The 20,430-nt window shown below is 31.6% G+C and overlaps 1 protein-coding gene across 1 annotated transcript in view; it reads left to right on the forward strand.

The window, feature by feature from the left end:
* mnb (minibrain) overlaps nt 1-17,915 on the forward strand; it is a 203,939-nt gene extending 186,024 nt beyond the window's left edge. Inside the window, exon 9 of the mRNA XM_067275557.1 lies at nt 15,348-17,915. Coding sequence (XP_067131658.1) covers nt 15,348-16,267 — 920 coding nt within the window. The 3' untranslated portion in view covers nt 16,268-17,915. The remainder of the gene's footprint in view (nt 1-15,347) is intronic.
* Nucleotides 17,916-20,430: the final 2,515 nt, after the last annotated feature.

Consider the following 20,430-nt stretch of genomic DNA (forward strand, 5'->3'; position numbering starts at 1 on the left):
CTACATATTGTAGTTAAATGGTATCAGTTTTCGATGATTTCTTAGTCCTTGAGTAATCACATGGTGTCTGTGAGATGATACAGCACATAGTTTTCAGAATTTCTTATATTTAAAATTTTGTAAAAAATTCTAAAAAATTCCTACTTTCTAACTTTTCATCCTGGAAGATGTGACTGTTTTTCACTGCACAAATACTTTTCGAAGAAAAATGCTGGTATCTGAGAGATGCCTCATGACTCTTTTTGTATAATAACCATTGTAGGAAAATTATGTGGACTTTGTAGTGTCGAGGATCAAATGAAATGTTCCCAACATTGTGTTGAGACAAGAGTGTAAAGTATCTTACAAATAAGTATACTTCGAAATCTTGTCAATATCTATATCATCTTTTATAATAATTAGGACCATTGATACACAATATCTACACTTTTAACAACTACAATTAACCCATCTCACATCATGAAATATGCCGTTGAGGCCTTTTAACATGTATACAACTGACAATTACACCAGATTAAAACTACAAATCTAAATCTACATATATATATATAAGTATGTACTGTACAAATCACATAAATTACACAATACTCATATGGGCAATCATTGAGAATACCACAAGGTCGTTCACACGCTGGCCTTCCTTTCCAAACCACGTGTAGTCCATAGAAACAAAAAGGGAATTATTTTTACTTTCTTTGCAGTGAACTAATAGTTACTATAAGTAATGTTCAAAATAACTAGTCGGATTGACAAAACACAACATTTATATTGACAAGACAAACATACAAAATAAATACAAAATAACGTTTACAACTAGGTATCCACAATACACTAATCTAAGTTACAACCAACTATGTTCCATACAAGTTTGTTGGAAGGACACCTTACGACCTCCACTAACAGAGTTAGTACTCGCAACATTTCTGAGTCAGGAAAAGTTCGTGATAGTCCAACGGGAGTCCACTTACACCAGGTTTCAGAAAGGTCCCAAAGAGAGATAGAGAGAGATCCTTTTCCCGCCGAAAACTGCTTCTTATATAGTAGCCGACATTCAAATTCTCCGCCAATCAGCTTCGATGTCTTCATAAAGTCCGACCAACGGCCATTCTCTGACAGTCAATCGTCGATTCCAACTACAACGGATCTTCTCTAACGGTTCTTTCGTAACGGCTATGATTTTGAATTACGAAAGTTTTCATTATCTTACAAACAGTGAGAATCGCTCGCCTGGGCGATTCCATCTACTACACTATACATTAATCTTAACAATAACCCTTCCTTGGTAAGGGAACTTAGATGAAAATTTGATCTTCCATGCAGATGCAAGAGGATTCCCTTTTTTCTTTTTGTCGTCTCCTTGTCCTCTTCTTAACGACGAGCAATGATCCTCACCTCTTACTTGGAAGTCCAAGAATTCTCCTGTCCAGGCGGTGAGCCAGCCAACAGGAAAAAAAAAGTGTCCAGTAACATGTAGCACCACATTTTATATTGCCCACCATCCAGGACTACAACCACATCCACATTGTACAGGGTCAACCAATTTTCTGTCCTCTTACAAGCACCCGTCAAAAGATGATACGATACCACAAAACAAATAACCTGCGTGACAATAATTCAAATTCCAACACAGATGAAACTGAATGCATATGTGCATATACAAAAAAAAAACATAAAAATAATAATAATAATAGTGACCGATCACTACAACTTCATGTATAGGAAAATTATGCTTGTGACAGTTACTTTGAATGATGCCACTGAACACAATAGCAATATGAAACAAATTTATCCTCACAAAAATACTATTCCTTATGTTCTCTGCTATTTCTTCATTGCTGAAAAACGGAAAGAAGTTCCAATTCATTTTAAATGGATCTCTGCACTGCATGTGACAACTGAACATTTTACATGCATCACAAACAATTTCGTACAACAAAAATATAAAAGTTAACTTTAATAATGCAAACTCTTCAAATTGTAAAACTTTTGTTCATTTCATAATAGTATTACTCAGGTATCATGATGAATTCATTTATTTAATAAAACTCTCATGATTTTTTACAAAGATACAAAGCTAATAATTTATGCAGTTGACATTATACAATAAATTGTCAAAATTTTTGATAGTCCATGCATTACTTCTTTGATCACTTCATTTTTCATATAGAAAACATTCTTGGTTAAACCATAGCAAAAAATTTTGTACTTTCTGTAATATTTTGAGTGATATTAATTTTTGAAGTAAGATAATCGATTTTTGATAACTACATAACTATTGCATTAAAAAAAACTGAAAATAAAATTAAAAATAATCACTTCTGACAAAATTGTTTGTTAAATTTTAGAGAAAATATTCTTCTGAATACAATAAAACAGATAATATCTTTTCAGATAATATGCTTTTTGATTAATCCGGACAATATAAACTATAATTAACATGTTCAATAATGTAGAACACTATGATTAAATAAGATGCTTTATTAACACAGTTTTTTTAATCAATCAGCATTCAAAATGAGCAGAACTATCCTGTATTACTGCTCCAAGCTGTGGGGCCTTCTGCAAGACTTTAATCATCGAAATTATCATTAAAATTAATTAGAGGGTATGGGGTTATGCACTGCTGCTGCAAGTTATGAATCAATTTTTGTCTGGCAATTACCTCACTCACAATGCTTTTTCTTATTTAAACTTACTAAGAGCATGCTAAAAATTCAAAAATATTTTTATGATACACATATTAATCTCCATTGTGATTTTTCCAGAAACCATCAAAGACACACACACACACATATGTATATTACTAATATAAAAGCCATTGTCTGTGTGTGTGTGTGTGTGTGTGTGTGTGTGTGTGAATTCCTTATAACTTTTGCAATTTTTGTAAAATTAAGATAAAATTTTGTTTATATTCATTTCATGTTATGACAAAAAGTATAGGCTATTTATTTTACAGAAATATTAGCTATAGAATAAACATTTTATTAATTTCAGATCAGTGGTTGTAAACAACCACTGATCTGAAATTAATACATTGTATACATTGCATTGGCATCAGTGACCATGTTACATTCATGCTTGATGAGGGAATTTTCCTTAAGTTGCATTTTTAAATATTTTGGCAAATGGCATATTTTAAACTTACTTCATTAAATTTAAACTTTAAAAATGATAGCTGTGTCAGGTCACTTCTATAACAAATTTTTTTTTTTTTTTAATCTTTCCATAGTGACCATGTGACATTCTAATATCCAATCTGAAGTAACAATCTAACAAGCCCATTATTTAGAAGGTGATATTGCTCCTCTAATTAAGGTACCATAGTACAATTCATCTTTGGACTAAATTATCAACATTGAATTAAAATGACTTACTATTTTGTCGAAAAAAAATTCCTAGAGGAAACTGTAAGAGTAAAATTGGTCAGGTAACTTCTAGATTGAAAAGAATAAGAATAACCGAGACTCCTGAAATCCGACTTGAGTAGCATTGAATAAGAATGGCTTTAACAAAGTCGACAGAAAAAGCATCACAGCATCAAGCTTGACTTGAAGCTCTTCTCAATTCTTCATTCCCTACTTTCTCATAAAAAATATTCCATCATGCTTGACAGGAGAATTTCTAGTATATATATATCTCAATTTTAGTTGTTATCCATTTTCTATACATTAATCACATTTTAATTGACATTAGTTTCCAATTCGATTCTTGATTGCACAAGTCTTAGTTTGTTCCAAGGGGAATTAAAAGGGGTTAAATTATAACTGAACTAAAGTTAGTACTATTTAGTAAATTAATGTAATAGCTTAGTATAAGATAATACAAAATAAAATATGTGATAATAAACAATTTTTGAAAAACATGATAGATTAATTATATCTTTCTAGATCTTAAATCTCATCAAATAGCTTTTCCTACTTACTTCAAATTTTACACAATAAAAGAATACATGTTCCTAAGATTTATATACTTGCATACTGCAGTTACTATAAATTTTTTCAGAACCTATTATATGTCAAAATATAATTTTGACCATATCTCAGTTATGTTCATAAGAAAATAATCCTCTAGATATTAAACAATCCAAAGCTTAATATATATATATACTGTATATGTGTGTGTGTTATAGCCAAAGTCCAAAATCGGCCAAATTGGGAAATGGCCAAAGTCACTGTAAATTGACTGGCCGATGTCCAGTCTTTTCTTGATTTTGGGATTTAGCCAGCCAGTTTGTGAAATGGCATGGGACAATCGGCCAAAGTCAGAAGAAAAAGTCACAAGCAGATTTTGGTGGGTCTGTATAATTTCATGCTTAATGGTGATAATTGAATTTATCTCTACCACACTTGTTACAACAAGATGAACTTTTATGACATTTCAAATTACATGCAGTTCATTATTTTCACATTTGCAGTGATTTGTTGCACACTTAGTAGTACAATTGCATTGAATGTAGCCTTGGCCATGAGTCAGTGATTGGGGAGATGTGACAGTTCGTAGTAACTTTTCTTTAACGCCCACAGATTCCAGTGAGAGCAGTTTCTTGAACAGAATGGAAAACTCACTTGTGGAATACAGTTGTGTGAAACTCCGGAAGTGAACCAGAACCGTATTTATAAATAAATTTTGTTTTTAATAAATTTTTTCCTTGAAAAAAAGGAAGAAAGAGGGAAATTTTTTATTTTTATTTTGTAAAACCAATAAGAGAATGAAAGATAAAAATTTACTTCTAAGCCTGCCCCTTTATGGATATAATTCTTAGAAAAGTGAACTTTTCAAATTAAAACAATAGAATGATGTAAGTCCCAAGATCAACCATCTTCAATTGGGATCAAATGGACAAGTGACGCTCATCCTGCAATCTGGGTTCTGATACGTTACACCAGGTAATGAGTGAAGATTAATTAGAAAGTTGAGGTGAGGAAGATTGACCAATTGAAATGATTGATCTGAGATCCAAAAAAGATTATAAAAATGACCAATTCAGTGACTCGGAGAGCTTCTCCATCAGATTTTCATACTGTGTGACATCCTTCGTAGTGAGAATATTCTCCATTTCTCTGATATTTAAACGACACATATCTTTTGACACAAACTATTGTACAACTGCCTCCTGGGGCCAACCAGTTGTCCAACTAATCAACTGTCCAACCGTCCAACCATCTAGCCACACCACTGTCATCTGGATATTCACATCATCCCATTCTTGAACAGAAGATACTGTTTTTGTAAGCATAATTTATACAATAAATTGGGAAAATTGATTGAAACTAGAGAGTTGTCTCTGTCAACACTCTCTAGTTTCAATCAACACTCTCTGTCAACACTCTCTCCACATACACTTCAGCATTGCTCGGATATCCTGTCATTATGTGCGGTTTGGCAACCTCAGTTGTTCGAGAACACCATCACACTGGAAGAAAGGGATGTGCCACCTACCGGACAGTCTCGCATCAGCACATCAAATTTTGGCCAGGGATTACCTGTCCCTTTGCGAAATGGCCAGCCAAAGTTGCATATACATTGGTCATTTCAAATACATTGGACCTTGGCCACAGCTCTCAGCTGAATAAGAAATGGCGAGCCAATTCAAGAACTGGCCAAACTTCGGGCTTTAGCCATAACGTATACACGTCATAACCAAATGTAAATACGATGTAAACGCCATGGGACTCCATGGACCACAACTATCTTTCATTCTTTCCTATCCCACTATCCCTTCACCTTCAACTTAACTCTTCAAACTTTCCTCCTTTTTTCCTCTTCTTATTTCTGGGCTATACCTATGAGTGAGGCCCATTAATAAAATTCTAGACGAAAAAAATTCTGATCATCTTAAATACTCTGGCAATAAATCTGTTAATTTTAATAATTAATTATTAAAATTAGTGGATTTTTAGCTTGAGTATTTAAGGTAATTGTTTGGCTATGTACAAATAATCCTCACACACAAAACTTATTTAAATAATATAATATAATTTAATTGAAAATGTTTGTTCTTTTCCAATAGAGACTAATCTTCTTGTATGTCTGTTCACAACATATACTTATAGTTAGGATTTGATAACTCAATCATGTGAGTATCTTGAGACAACCATAATAAAAAAGAAATCATGTTGATCTAACAGAATTTTCAACACCAACATCAATGATATGTTTAATTGTCTGTTGTTGAACACAGTTTATACAGTTTGTTATACACTAGTTCAGTGGTTCCCAACCGGTGTTCCGCGGAACACTGGTGTTCCGTAAGCATCTCCCAAGTGTTCCGCAGATTTAGTCGCAAATCGGAAAGTGAACAATCATATTCGAGCCGCCGAATATCAAAAAATTAAAATCATAAAATTTTCATAAACTTAAATATATATGTACGACTCGTACTTATGGAGTGTACTACTGTTTCGAATAAGATAAAGGCAATGATAAAAACTGAATGAAATATGTAAAAAAACTTCAGCGCAAGTTTCCCATTAAAGTTATTTAGGTATATTTTTTCCTGTCTTAGAATTGGCGTTAATAATATGAGTAGAGATTTTGAATTATAACTGCTCAATTCTAATAAAATAACTGATGACAAGCTTATGTATTTCATATTAACTTAGGTAAGTGTTCCGCTAAAGAAAATTGCTCACAAAAGTGTTCCGCATCCTAGAAAAGGTTGGGAACCACTGCACTAGTTTAACATAACTTTTATCATCTGATTTCAAAAGTTTAATCCAAAATAAAACTATTGCTTTTATTATAATTACTGATATTCTAGAAACACTAAAATCTAAATGCAGTGTTTAAGCTTTAATTTTATGATATAGCATAAAAATTTTTGAAGATAAAAAGCAAAGATGATTTTTATTTTATCATAATAAGTAATTGTCCACGTAGGAACAGCATAAAGTAATACAGCCAAAATCATTGAGTGAAATAATTTAAATAAATTTAAGCAGAATTAATTTAAATTATTAACTTAATGTCATTAACTTAGTGTCATTGTGTCATTTTAGCCTTACGTATACCATAATTTTTGGCCTCTAAAAATTGTCCAGAAGATGAAAATAAAACTCCAAAGTACTTTTGACAATTTTAAAATGTCATCTTCAGGCAGAGCATGAAGATGACATTTTAAAATTGTCAAAAAGTACTTGCTTGTAGTTAAAAACTTCTCAAGTAAATGACTTTAATGCTGAAAGACAGTGTAGTTTATCCTTATTTAATTTTGGCATTATTAATGGGTACATTTTGTTCACAATTTTTTTTATAGTCCTTAGTGTTTATATCTACTCACACTCCTTATTTACAGGACAAATGCAAATGCACAACTACATTTTCTTCTGTTAAAGAGTCTGCGAAGTTAATAAAGCATAGAATGTCCATTTCAACCTTAGAGCTACTTAGTACCGTAAATGCCAGTAAAGCAACTTTGCTTAAAGCTGGTAGTAATGTAGCTTCCTTGCACCATATTCTAATCACATCTTCTCATGCCTTGATTCTTTTACCAAAGCAATATATTTAGCAATTTTTCTACATGGAATATACCATCTGAAAATCAATGTAGTTCACTGGGAAGTTGAAAATTGGAAAGATAAAACCCAAATGTTTGGTTGGAATCCAGACATCTAGTGTTTCTTCTCAAGAATTAATTTTATTTCTCATTTCTTGAGAAATTTAATTTTAAGAAAATTATAAATAACTGACAAATACAGCTAGTACACTGTGGTCACACATTCATCAAGTTATAGCGCCACTGTTGTAGCTTCTTTAAATACTTACACCTGAAATATAAAGTTCCTTTGAAGGATGACAAATTTGAATACATTGGTTCCACTGCCAGGTCTCTCAAAATAAGAATAGCTGAACACAAACAAGACATTGACAAAAAGAAAGAAAACATTGCCCTAGTGTATACACAATGGATAACAATATACATGCCCTTCTTGACAAGGCTTCCATCATCAAGATATCAAAACACTCCAACTCCATCAGGATACTTGAAGCATTAGAAATATTTAAATCTGACAAAAACAGCCATTGTATTAATTTTAAAGATAAGAAAAAACAACTATATTATGCATGACATAGGGGCATTATAACAAAATATTCTCGTTTATTTTTGAATGTTTTACTTCTTATTTTTGTTACCTCTAATTACTTTTATATTTACTTTTATTTTTGTTTTTATATATTCAAGAATTTATTTCATTTAATTTTTCAAAAATCATTATTGTTCTATTCAAGCATTCCATCATCAAATATACAGATCTGAAGATCTTCATTTGTAGATCAAAAACATTAGCCCAAAAGTTTTCTTTTAAATTAAATCTCTCTGGAATTCAATTAAGATTCTTGAATAGACATGTTTATTGCTGTAATATTCCAGTCTACCAATTGGTGTTTTAACTCCATTTACCAGAAATAGATGAATTGGAATTTTAGATGACATTTAATGTAATTTTAAACAAAGAAAGAAAAATAGTGGCATAAAGTTGTACACCTATGTATGTCAAAACTTTTGAAGAAATTTTTGTACAATAATGCAATAACAATATGTATTTCAGTCAACCAAGGAGGAGTGGAAAACCTAAAATGTGTATTGACAAATGAATGTAAAAAGGATACAGTATTAAATAAAGTGGATGTACAGACAGTCTAGTGTCTTAGAATATCACTTCATTGTGAGTCAGAAAAGAAATATAAAATAAACAAGCACATGGTTTCACAAAAAGAAAATTATTTATTTACTGTTTTTATAAGATCTTTTATTTCAATCTGCATATATTTTTCATTGATGTCTAGCTTGCATCTAAATGAAATAACTTATTGATTTTTAATAGAATATATCTAATAAAAATATCGTCATCAATGTATTATTTATTTGATTTTTATTCAACAGTTTTCCAGATACTTAGCTTCTATTTACATGTGGAAAATAATAGTTTTTTGTTGAATTCAAATACACCTAGCCTTCAGATTACATGGTGGTTTCATATAAATCATTTGTCAATTTATATGAAACTTTCACAGAATCAGTCAACCTTATGAATTGAGGATACTGTGTGAAATGTGAAGTGTGTATATCATAAAGCAAATTATACAGTACCATATTTACCTTTATATTAAATATAATTCATTATTTATGAATGAATGACTTAATTTATATTTGTATTAAGTAATAATCTGTGTTGAGTTTACTTAAATTTGAGCATCTAGGCCCAAATATTTAATATTATTATTGTTAATACAGGAAATATGGTTGTTGTTTAATAATATATGATATTCTTACAGTAAATTATGTTCTTTCATTTCTGTAAAAACTAAACACTAAACTTGTACTGGTATAAAATTATAAATTTTAATTATTATTATTATTATTATATATATATATATATATATATAAATAAATAAATAATAATAATAATAATAATAATTGAAATTTCTGTATGTTAAACCAAAGTGTCAAATTACCAGACTGTTATATGAGCCACTCACTTGCCAAATCAATTAACTCCAAAAAACAAAATGTAGGAAAATTGATAATTGATAATATAAATTATTTTTAAAAATTATTTTTAAACTTTAAATTTAAATAAACATTGTAGAATGTATTCTTATATTCCATTATATTAAATCATAGCTTTAATGAAAGTTTATATAAAATTAGTTATGTGAAAAATATAATAATAATAATAATGATTATATCAAAAATTTACAAATGGAATTAATCGATTTGGCCTGTGAATGGCTCATATGGCTAAGTTAATGATTAAAAATTAATTAATTTGTCTAGATATGGAAGTTATGACACTATCTCTAGGTGATCTTGTATGTTAATATTTAAAATTTACATAATTTATATTGAAATTTTTGGAAAGCTAGAGATTATGGTCCTCATTAAATATTAATCAGTGGCAGCATTAGGGAGTGGCGAGCAGGGCAATTGCCCGGGGCCTCGCACAACAACTCGAGTAGAAAAAAGTTGATATTTAAAACTTTTTATTTTATCCTTAGCTATTAGTTATAAGCTGCAAACATCATTTTTAAATCCCTGCATATATCTTTTAAGGCATTTATGTACCTTAGTTTATCATCATTACTAATTTGTCGTCTTTGTGACTGTTAACTTTTATAAATCTTCTAATATAATATTTTAGCACACTAAATTTATTTATTTATAACTTTTGCATTTCTTGTCAATCATCAGAAATTTTTTATTATTATTATTTTTTTTTTTATTTAACCTATATTCATACATTCCCTGTTCCACCAGAGGCACTATCAGGAAGATAGTGTACAATTTAAATGTAAAGCAATTGTGATATTGTAGATTACATGCAGCAATAAGAGTGGTGAAACAATATATACATAACATAAAATTGCGCGATACAGCTAGACACGCAGGAACAGTGAGGAAATGAACATAAGAGAGAATGCTGTCATAGCTTATGACATGCAATTACAAACTGAATGCAGAACATAGGCATTTAGCAGAGAAACATTAAGAAAACCAAGTTACAATGATAAAATATGAATAGAGTAAGTAGAAATAGAAGTAGCACAAGGAGTGTGCTACTGAATGGCTATCCAAGTCAAATAACAAATACCATGTGCACGAGTTAGGCTGAGATGGCCCTTACACTAAATTCCATTATGTTGTCCGATGAGGCCTTCTTTGAAGGAGCGGATTGATGGTTATGATAGCTTTTTTGGCTAGCTTTTTGAAAGTACGAAAAATTTCAGTAGTTTTCCATATATCCTTCATGTCACAGGGCCAGTCTGTATGAATTTCATTTAAGAGGACGCATAGTTCTGTTCGCTCGCTGGTGGTGATGGTGCAGTTGTATAAATAGTGAGTGGCGCCATCTCTGACGGTGCAGGTGGGGCAGTGCTCAGAAGCGTGGTCGGTGAATCTGGCCAGATAACTGGCGAAGCCGCCGTGATCGCTCAGGAACTGTGTTGTGTAGTGATCAGGTGTAAACCAGCTGATCTTGAGGAATTGTTCAAGGTTGGGAATAAACCGATAAGTGGTGTGTTGATTCATCTCATTCCAGCATGTTTGCCATTTGCCAATGGCCTCTTCCCAAAGTAGGTGTTTTAGGGTGCCCTGACTGATCTTGTCATAGATGTATTGGTTGTTAGGGTCCAGTGCTGCCTCCTTCACAAGGGCATCCGCCCTCTCATTTCCCTCAGTCCCTTGATGGGATCTGACCCAGTTGAATTCATCATCAGAAATATCTATTTTGAATTCACATACTTTGCACAAAGGACAAGGGCCTCACAAAGATCTGCTGCCCAGAGCCTGTCAATCATTAAGGCTGCCGCTGATATTAATTTAGCATTTTGCACCATATAAATTGACAAACTTTAGTATCACTGACAAAATAGTCTTTACAGTTTCAAATGCTAATTTTAAATATGGCAGAAATAATTATTTTGATTATCAGGTCTCGGTACACTTATGATACCAAATTACAAACTAATTTCAAGTAAAAAAGGTAAAAGGTTCTTTTGGTATTAAACTTGACTTTATTATAAACATATATGCTAGTACTTTCAACAAAGCAAATTTGTTGGTCTTCAGACAAAAGATTTTTAAAATAGAACATGGAAAACAGACTTTTAAATAAATTTACTGATGGAGCATATTACTTTATACAATTATACAGCAAATTTTTCCAAAAATAAAAAGAAGTATCTAATTCATTGAAAAGAGAGCATTAAGATGATAGTAAATTATATGTATAAATTATTAAGAGCATAGACACTACATTTATTAATCAGAAGTATTACGTTCTGATTAATAAATAATAAATAATCTTAATAGACAAAACAATTTAAGAAATAGATCAATGAAGAAAACTATATGAAGAAAGGATTAAATTAAAATACTTACTTTTTCCATTACACAATGGATTTTTTTAGCTCCAACACACACAATTAATTTTTCAACTAATTCTCTCCAAAATCGAATTGTCTTTTTCTTGTAAATTCATTGTCGAATTTTCCACTGTTCATTTTCTTATTATTTTCTATATATGTTACTAATATTTCTTTTTGTTCTTTGCTTATTTTTTAATAAAACATTGGAGGTTTCCATTTTGTTTGTGTGTACCATATTGTTATAAGACAAAACTTTTAACTGTAACACATGTAAACTAATTCACATTGATTTGTTTACAACTTATTACAGTTAAGTTGATTGGTCAAATTATTTTAGTTGCAAACCCAGATGCATTGTAAATAATCCCATCATGCTTAACAATATACATAACCAAGTGAGTATGAAGTATTTCCGCTTGCTTTTCGAATTTGCTTGATGGGTTTAACTCGAGACTACCAATTATGTGAGTTGTAGTAACACAAGTGAGTTCAATGACATTAATTCGAGTACAACATGAAAAACTCAAGACTAAGGGCCATGGGATTTTACAGAACAGTGTCTGAGGATAGGTAACCACAGAAGCCCCAGCAGCAATGTGTCACCCATACAGACCATAATTAAAATTTAGTCGTTAGTCCTCTTGATAATCCTCTTTACTTTCTGTAGATAAATCGGACATCTTTTGTCCATTGTGTTATGGTCGTGGCTTCCTTGCTTGTGTCATACACAGTTAACACACATTGCTCTCTCTTCTTTCTGCTTGCAGTCCCTAAACAGATGAGCCCCACTGCAGTGACTGCCAATGTTCTCTGATCAGCAATCCTTCATGAAGTGCCCAAAGGCAAGACATTTATAACACCGCTTTACTAAAAAGTAGTCAAACACAGGGCATCTTGTCCATCCTAAATTTATTTTCCCTATCCTTTGTATTATCTCTCTCAATTCTTCTGTGACTTCAAAGACCCATCACACATTCCGAATCCCCCTGATTTATCAGAAATTTTATACTAATCTGCTCCTCAAAATCTTCTCTTGAATAAAAACCCTGCAATTTAGGAATTTTCATCAAAGATGTTTCCCAGCAATGTCTCTTTTGTAATGGATTTGGGGACTGACATGATCTAATGGGAGATTTTTCATTCTTTAATTGTTTCAAGCCCCTTTACTTTTGTCAAAGCTTCTGAGAGTTCCATAATTTCATGGCAATAGTAAAGATCGATTGCCACTCCTCCATTTTTTATTTTCTGAACTCTTTTTTACTTCTATATTTAGAGTTCTTGGGTCCACTTTACTTGTTATGATTCCTTTTGTTTGTTCAGAACTGCTCTCTTTATCTTTACTATATACAAGCACAGTAAATTCTGGTTCAAGAAATTTCAGAGACACTTGAGGTTGATTTTTACTCTTCCTTAATATATCACTGTAACTTGGAACAGAGGTCTCTTTCTCAATCAAAGATTCAGTTGGTAGGGCTTTACTATGTGCAAATATTTCCTCTTTTACATTTATGATAATTTCCATTGTTTTCTCATTTTGGAGAAGAGTCACTTCTTGTAGGTCTTGTTTAGGTGCAAGTACTTCTAATCTTTGCTCAAGTAAATTCTGCATAGCATTATCTCTCAGCTTAGACTCAGCTAGATTTATTATCTTAGTTATCTGTTCTGTGATAAACCTGATGTGTTCCTTTGCACCTAATCTCCCTTTTGGTTATCTACAAGATATTCCTTCACTTTGTGCAAAATCACAAATGCTTCCTCTAAAAAGGCTTCACTAATGCATGTATCCATATCAAATCAATTCACTAGTAAAGACATAAATAACATAACACACGTAAACAGTATCAAAGTCATTTTTACATCTTTAAAGATCTATCTACCGAACACCTGTTGCCTTGGCAACGGCTGTTATATTTTTTTAAAAAATGTTAAAGCTGGTGTGTGAGAAACAGTACTGAATATTATTATTGCCATAATTTAAATAATTTTAAAAATGAACCCACAAAACTTTTTCGATATATTACTGAAGACATCCTCTAACCAATAATGATAAAGCTTTCTATGGATATCTCACCATGGGCCCATTGGCCCGCCGAATCCCATGCATATTTTTCCGAAAAAAGGAGCAATATCTCACTAACTAATGGTCCCAGGACCACCAAAATTTGGAACAGTACTTACAATAAGTATACTGCCTAAGTCCTGTCTTGAAGTCTGGACGATCAATCTTTGTCTTCCGGAAAAGCAATCCCGAACTTCGAAAATTTCAGTCAGCTATAACTTCCAAAGAAAGGGTCCTAGATCCTCGACATTTATGGCAACATGACCCTCATGATGTACACTTTCCAAAAATATATCACATCACTATGATCCAACTGTATTACAGCAACTACTACAGTTGGATCATCAGCTGCTATGGAATGTAAAAGTCCCAGTATAAAGTAAACTCCAGGGTAAAACTATGCGTGAAGCAGGAGCCCAAACACCACATGTCCTCTCTGTTCAATGACTGATGATGTGTAGAGCATGTCAAAGTAAATGATGAGAAACACTTACATTGATATGCTGCAGATGTTTGATATTTCATGTTTCAGCAAGATGGTGCTCCAGCACATATCCATTGAGCTGTTATAATACTTTGGAATGAGACTTTCCTGGATATTGGTTTGACTGAGGATCCAGAAATCTAAGTAGTTGGGATTGCCTGACCACTTATATTTCCAGATATGATTCCATTGATCTTTGTGGCTTTATTAAAGAGTGTTTACCAGAAAAAGTTCCAGATTTGGACAATTTAAAACAGCATATCATTTAGCAGTTGCTCTAATAATGTTTCAGTTTCTGGAAAATATCTAGGAAAAGTTTGTGTACCATTTTGACATCTATTCAAGCTACAAAAGGCTCCCACATTGAACTTTACTGAAACTCATGAAAATTTGATGAGTTGCTCTGTATAATATCAAAAAAAGTTTTTTTAATAAACCTTATAAATACTGAGCTATACATGTATATTTTAGTCTGGACACTATACTGTATATATAATTTAAAAGCTAAATAATGGATTATATTAGTAGTTTTAATACAGTGTTTAAGACTTAATATTTATAATTAGATTTCATATAGAAAAGAAAGCAATTTTTTAAATTCAATTAGATGATGATAAATTCAGTTTTAAGTTAACGATTAAAAAGATTATTAAATTTTTCAATTACATTGGATATGTCTGAAATTGAATTTCAAATAAATTATCTAATAAAATACTTACCATTTTTAATAATCTTTAAAAATTTTCTGTAAAATTTATTATTATTTTTTATTATGTTTGAAGTGCCTTACTTTTACTAAATTAAAATTAAGAACAAATACATCAATAGTAATAGAATTTTGATATATTATATTAAGTATTATTTTATGTTGCATAAAATTTCAAAAAAAGAACTAAAAATACATTTATTTTTTCTTTTTTTTTTTCCATATTTTAGCATCCTCAGCACCACCTCATAGTGCAGGAAGAGCTCGATCTGATCCTACTCATCAGCATCATGGACAAATTCAGCATAGTTACACTCAAACTTCTGGATCTTACAGCATGCATTTTGGTGGAAGTATTACAGCAACTACTACAGTTGGATCATCAGCTGCTATGGAATGTGAAAGTCCCATTACAAACGTTTCAGGTGGAACAACTATATATCGTAGCTCACAAAAAGTTGCTAATTGGGGAGTTGGCACAGTTGTTTCTACAGTTACAACTTCACCCTTAGCTGGGGCAACAGGAAGTGTAAGTATTGGACAACATACACATTGTAATATACCAACATCAAGTCGTCATGGAGGAGGAGGAAATCATAGTCATGTGCATAGTCATGTGTATCGACGACATATTCATCATTCATCACAGCAATCTCAAACAAACTTGCAGGGTCAGATAGGAATATCATCGTCCACTTCCCATGCAGTCACTATGGGATTGGAATCCCTCCAGTCTTATCAACCACCACAAGGTGTTGCCATCAGCTCCAGTAGGGGTACTCACCCTTCCTCTTCAGTTCCCGCGTCTTCCGAAGTTATGCCAATGGATGTTAACACCAGTATGAGTATATATCCTGTCTCTTCTCCTTTAGAATGTACCCAAACAGGTTCCTTAAATATCCAACTCAGTGGATATCAACCACTTTCTTATACTGGTACAGTGTATGGTGGTCAAGGTACAGTTGCACCTCCGTATCTCAGTACGAACTTCTCTCAAGTTGAACCAAATCCTCCTTCCTCCTCCTCCTCCACATCACAGCCTTCCAGTTTAGTATCACCAGAGATGTCATCACAAAAACAGACCTCAGATAGGGACGACTCTCCAATGGTGGGTGTGTGTGTAGAGCAGAATACTGTAGCCAGTCATTGACCCCCTTGTAATCTAGCTAGAGGTAAACCTTCTTCTGGCAAATGAATATTTAGAAGTTGGCACATTTTCATTTAAAGTGACATGCTACATTTTAAAAAATAGCTGTCCCAATAATTAATTGACATCATTGACTTCTGACAGAAGATTCTCTTAACAGCTGTGTGGCATTGTCATTATTACTATAAGAAAAACTGGAAATGTGACTTGTAGTTTTTGCTGTTTGCCACAACTGCCATTTGCTCATTTCTCTTTCACCTGATGCTGCATGGTGTGAAAATATAAGAAATAATAAATCATAAGTCATAAATCAAGTGAAACAACATACTTCATGGCCTTCAGAAAGAAGCAGTGGCACTACAAAAAGTGTTTACAAGAATATTCATCCCATTCAGTCTGCTTACTGCTGTCTCATAGTAAAAACTGAATTAACAAATTAACAGCAGATGCCCAAGTCCACATACCTTCTTCCTGATAGTTCCAAATGATTCTGTATTCAATCTCTGCATTCCGAATATGCTCTGAGGATATGCTACACTGGACTTGTGCAGCACCAAGTAATAAAGTGTATTTATAAACTAAACTCTTGCATAATGGGCAGTTATTCAAGCAACAGGTGAGGAGGAAGCTGTCCATGCCCAATTGGGCATAGTCATGATTATTTGACGGTTGGGTAGGGACAACATTATTGTATATATATCCTAATGTGCTGCAATTTGACTCCCTATTTATTGTCCTCGCTTTCCAAACACACCCATCATCTTTGCTGTGCAATCTTTCCAGTTGCCCACAAGTGGGAATATAATAATTGGTTGTATATGTTTTTAAGTGTTGCAGGACTCTTTTCTTGCTGTGTACAGAACAACAAGGAGGAAAAGCTAGAGAAGGTTACCAGATTATCTCCCTGTAGCCAAACTAGCAGGCACTGTTTATGATGAACTATCCCAGCAGTGGGCACATCCAATATCCTTCCCACTGGATGTAAATAGTTCTGCCTTTTGACAGGCTGCTGTGACCATACCCTTCACTGTCACCACTACCTCCACTCAAAAAAGGGAAAAAAATACAAAAAAATTGTTAAAACCAATATAGATCCATGTTTTTGGTATGATGTTCTGTCTCTGTCAGCTATCCTCATTAGTATTATTGTTGTTACCAGGGTGGAAAAAAACTGCAGCCATTCCATAGACCAGACCTCATTTTTACATTTCAGGGAAGTTCACTTCAATCTTGATACTTTTTCCTGTTGTAACAGTGGAACAGTTTCATTTAATTTGGTTACTTAAAAAACTGTGCACAAAACAAAATAGTTTAGATTTTTCCTGTTTAGATATTCCTAATTATTTTTAAACCAGACTGAAATTTCCAATTACAATGCTTGGTCACAGGAGTAATCTCAGTTACATAACCTTCCAGCCTTTATAACATATTTGGCAGTGTTTTGTACATTTTAGTTCCTTACCTCCTTGAGCAGAGGTATTTCAACTATTGCATTTTTACTTTGTTTTTAAACCCTGGATGTTTTTAACAGACAAGTCATGTCATTCACAGGTAATTACCACAAATAGCTCCTGTAACATATTATCATGCTACTTTCTTGTGTGTGTAGTAACTCTTGAACTTGTTAATTAAACAGTATGTAATCCCTTAATATTTTGTGGTCTGTTTTCTTTTCAACAGTAGTTTTGTGAGTTAGTCATTTTATTTTAAAAATTTCCAGAAAAATTACATAAAAGTATTTACACATTATTTTTAACAAAAGTGATTTAATTTATTTGGCTTTTATTAACTATATAGCCATTTAAAACACATATCCACATTTTTTAATGTACAAAACAGAGATTTTTATTCAGATAAATGTAATTTTGCTTTTATAATTATTTATTAATACATGTAGAAGATTTTTAGTAAATTATTTTTACTTTAATTTACTTTTATTAACATCAGAACTTAAGTCAAATATCATAATGTAAGATTATGTTGGTTACTTGATGATAATGAAATATGATAAAAATATACATAAAAAACATGCTAAATGTTGTTATTTTGTAAGAATAAAGCATAAATTTCACATAATGAATATAGCCATTTGTTATTTTTATTTTTCAAAATAAATAATTATGGGAAGTAAGTATATATAAATATTTTGATATTTATGAATATTTACTTCATAATATCAATTAAATTAATTCAAGAAACTTTTAGTTTACATTAAAGATGACAATATAACAAAATATGAATATTTTTTTATCATTCAAAACCGAATATGTGTATGTATATATATATGTATATGTACACAGTCAAGATCATTTCAAAGTTGACAACTGAAAAAATTATTTTTTTTTTAATGATTTAAGGAAAAAATGCATTTCTGATCTGTTAACTACTCTGCATGTTGTAATAACCTTGTTAATTGGCATAAAACAATAGATAACTGATTAGTTTGTTTCACCAATAAAGAATTGAAGAGTGACGAGTAAAATAATGTTGTATCATTTGAAAATTTAAAACAAAGAAAACATTGTAAATACAGTAAGATATTAATAAAAAGTAAAAATACAAAGACATACACAATAAGAAATTAATTTAAAATTGGTTATAACACAAAATTTAATTCCAGAGTTGTCAATTAAATAGTTTTTTAGTATCAATAAAAAAGTATGTTAAAGAAGAAAGAATTGAGTCTTGAAGAAAGAGTGCAGATTGTACATGAGCAGAAAAAATGGCAATTCTCCTTCTATTATTGTAAAAAAGCATCAAATATCACAAGGAGTCAGAAAAAGAGTGGTCAAATATTTAAACAACAACACAGTGAGAAATTTACCACGGGGACACTGCCGTAAGGCCAGAACATCAAGAGAAAATGCAATGATTTTCCGTGAGACCACCAAAAACTCTTTTATAACAGCTAAAGAAATAAAAGAGCTTATGCTTAAAGCAAGTGTTTCAACTATTAAGAAAAGAATAAATTAAAAAAGTTTTCATGGAAGAGTGGCTCATAGAAAACCAATGATTTGAGCAGTGAATGAAAAGAAAAGATTAGCTTTTGCCAAAAAATTTATGGACAAGCCCTAGAGTTTTGGAAGCGTGTTATTTGGAGTGATGAGTTTAAAACAAGAGTTGCAGGATGCTAAAAGATGGAAATTTGTTTGGAGAAAGAAAAATCAAGCATTCAATAAAAATAAAACTGTGGGAATAATAAAACACTCTCCTTACATAATGGTTTGGTGGTGTTTTTCGGGGTTCAAAATGGGCAATATTGTTCAAATTCATGATCGCATGAAAGCAGTAGATTACAGACAGATACTTAAAGACAATTTAATGGCATCAACAAGGAAAATGGAAATTGAAAATGAATTTGTCTTTTAACAAGACAATGATCCAAAACATACAGCATTGCTTCTCAGAAAATATTTCAATAAAAATGATATTAAAGTTCTTGAATGACCACTGCAGTCACCAGACTTAAATTTAATAGAACATGTGTGGGACAAATTAGACCACTGTATTCATCTTAGTCATAGAAAATCTTTATCATTGTACAAAGAAGAATTATTTAAGGTTTGATCAGAAATTAGGCAGGATATCATTGATAAATTAATTAACAGTATGCAAAGTCGACTTCATGTAATTCATGCCAAAGATGGTCCAACAAAGTTGTGATTTGACTCTTTCTCAATGTTTTATTTCATGTCAACTTTGAAATGGTTTTGCTCTACAACAGAAATTTACAATTTGTAGCACATACATAATATTTTCTTCAAAATTTTTTGTTGGATTTAATAAAAAATTAAGTCTGAAAAGTAAAATTAAGTTTAACTCAATTTTTACATATTGATAAGATGATGATAAACTCAAAGGTTCAAAAAACAGGCTATGTCAACTTTGAAATGATCTTGACTGTATATTAATAACATATGAGGAAATCTATTCAAACTGTAATATATCTAACTCTTATTAAAGTTGTAATATCCTATCTAACAATCTATACATAACCATAAAACTATCAATAATATAAACTGTAGCAAAAATATTTTAATGATTACTTGGTAACATATTCATTCATATCTCTACTGAAATTAACAGATAATATTGCATAGTAAATAAAGTTGAAATAATACTTTTTCATTTCAAATACTGTCAAATGTCTATTAAATGTGAAAAGA

Source organism: Centruroides vittatus, unplaced genomic scaffold (genome assembly GCF_030686945.1).
Source record: "Centruroides vittatus isolate TY-2023 unplaced genomic scaffold, ASM3068694v2 contig_628, whole genome shotgun sequence".
Classification (NCBI taxonomy): domain Eukaryota; kingdom Metazoa; phylum Arthropoda; class Arachnida; order Scorpiones; family Buthidae; genus Centruroides; species Centruroides vittatus.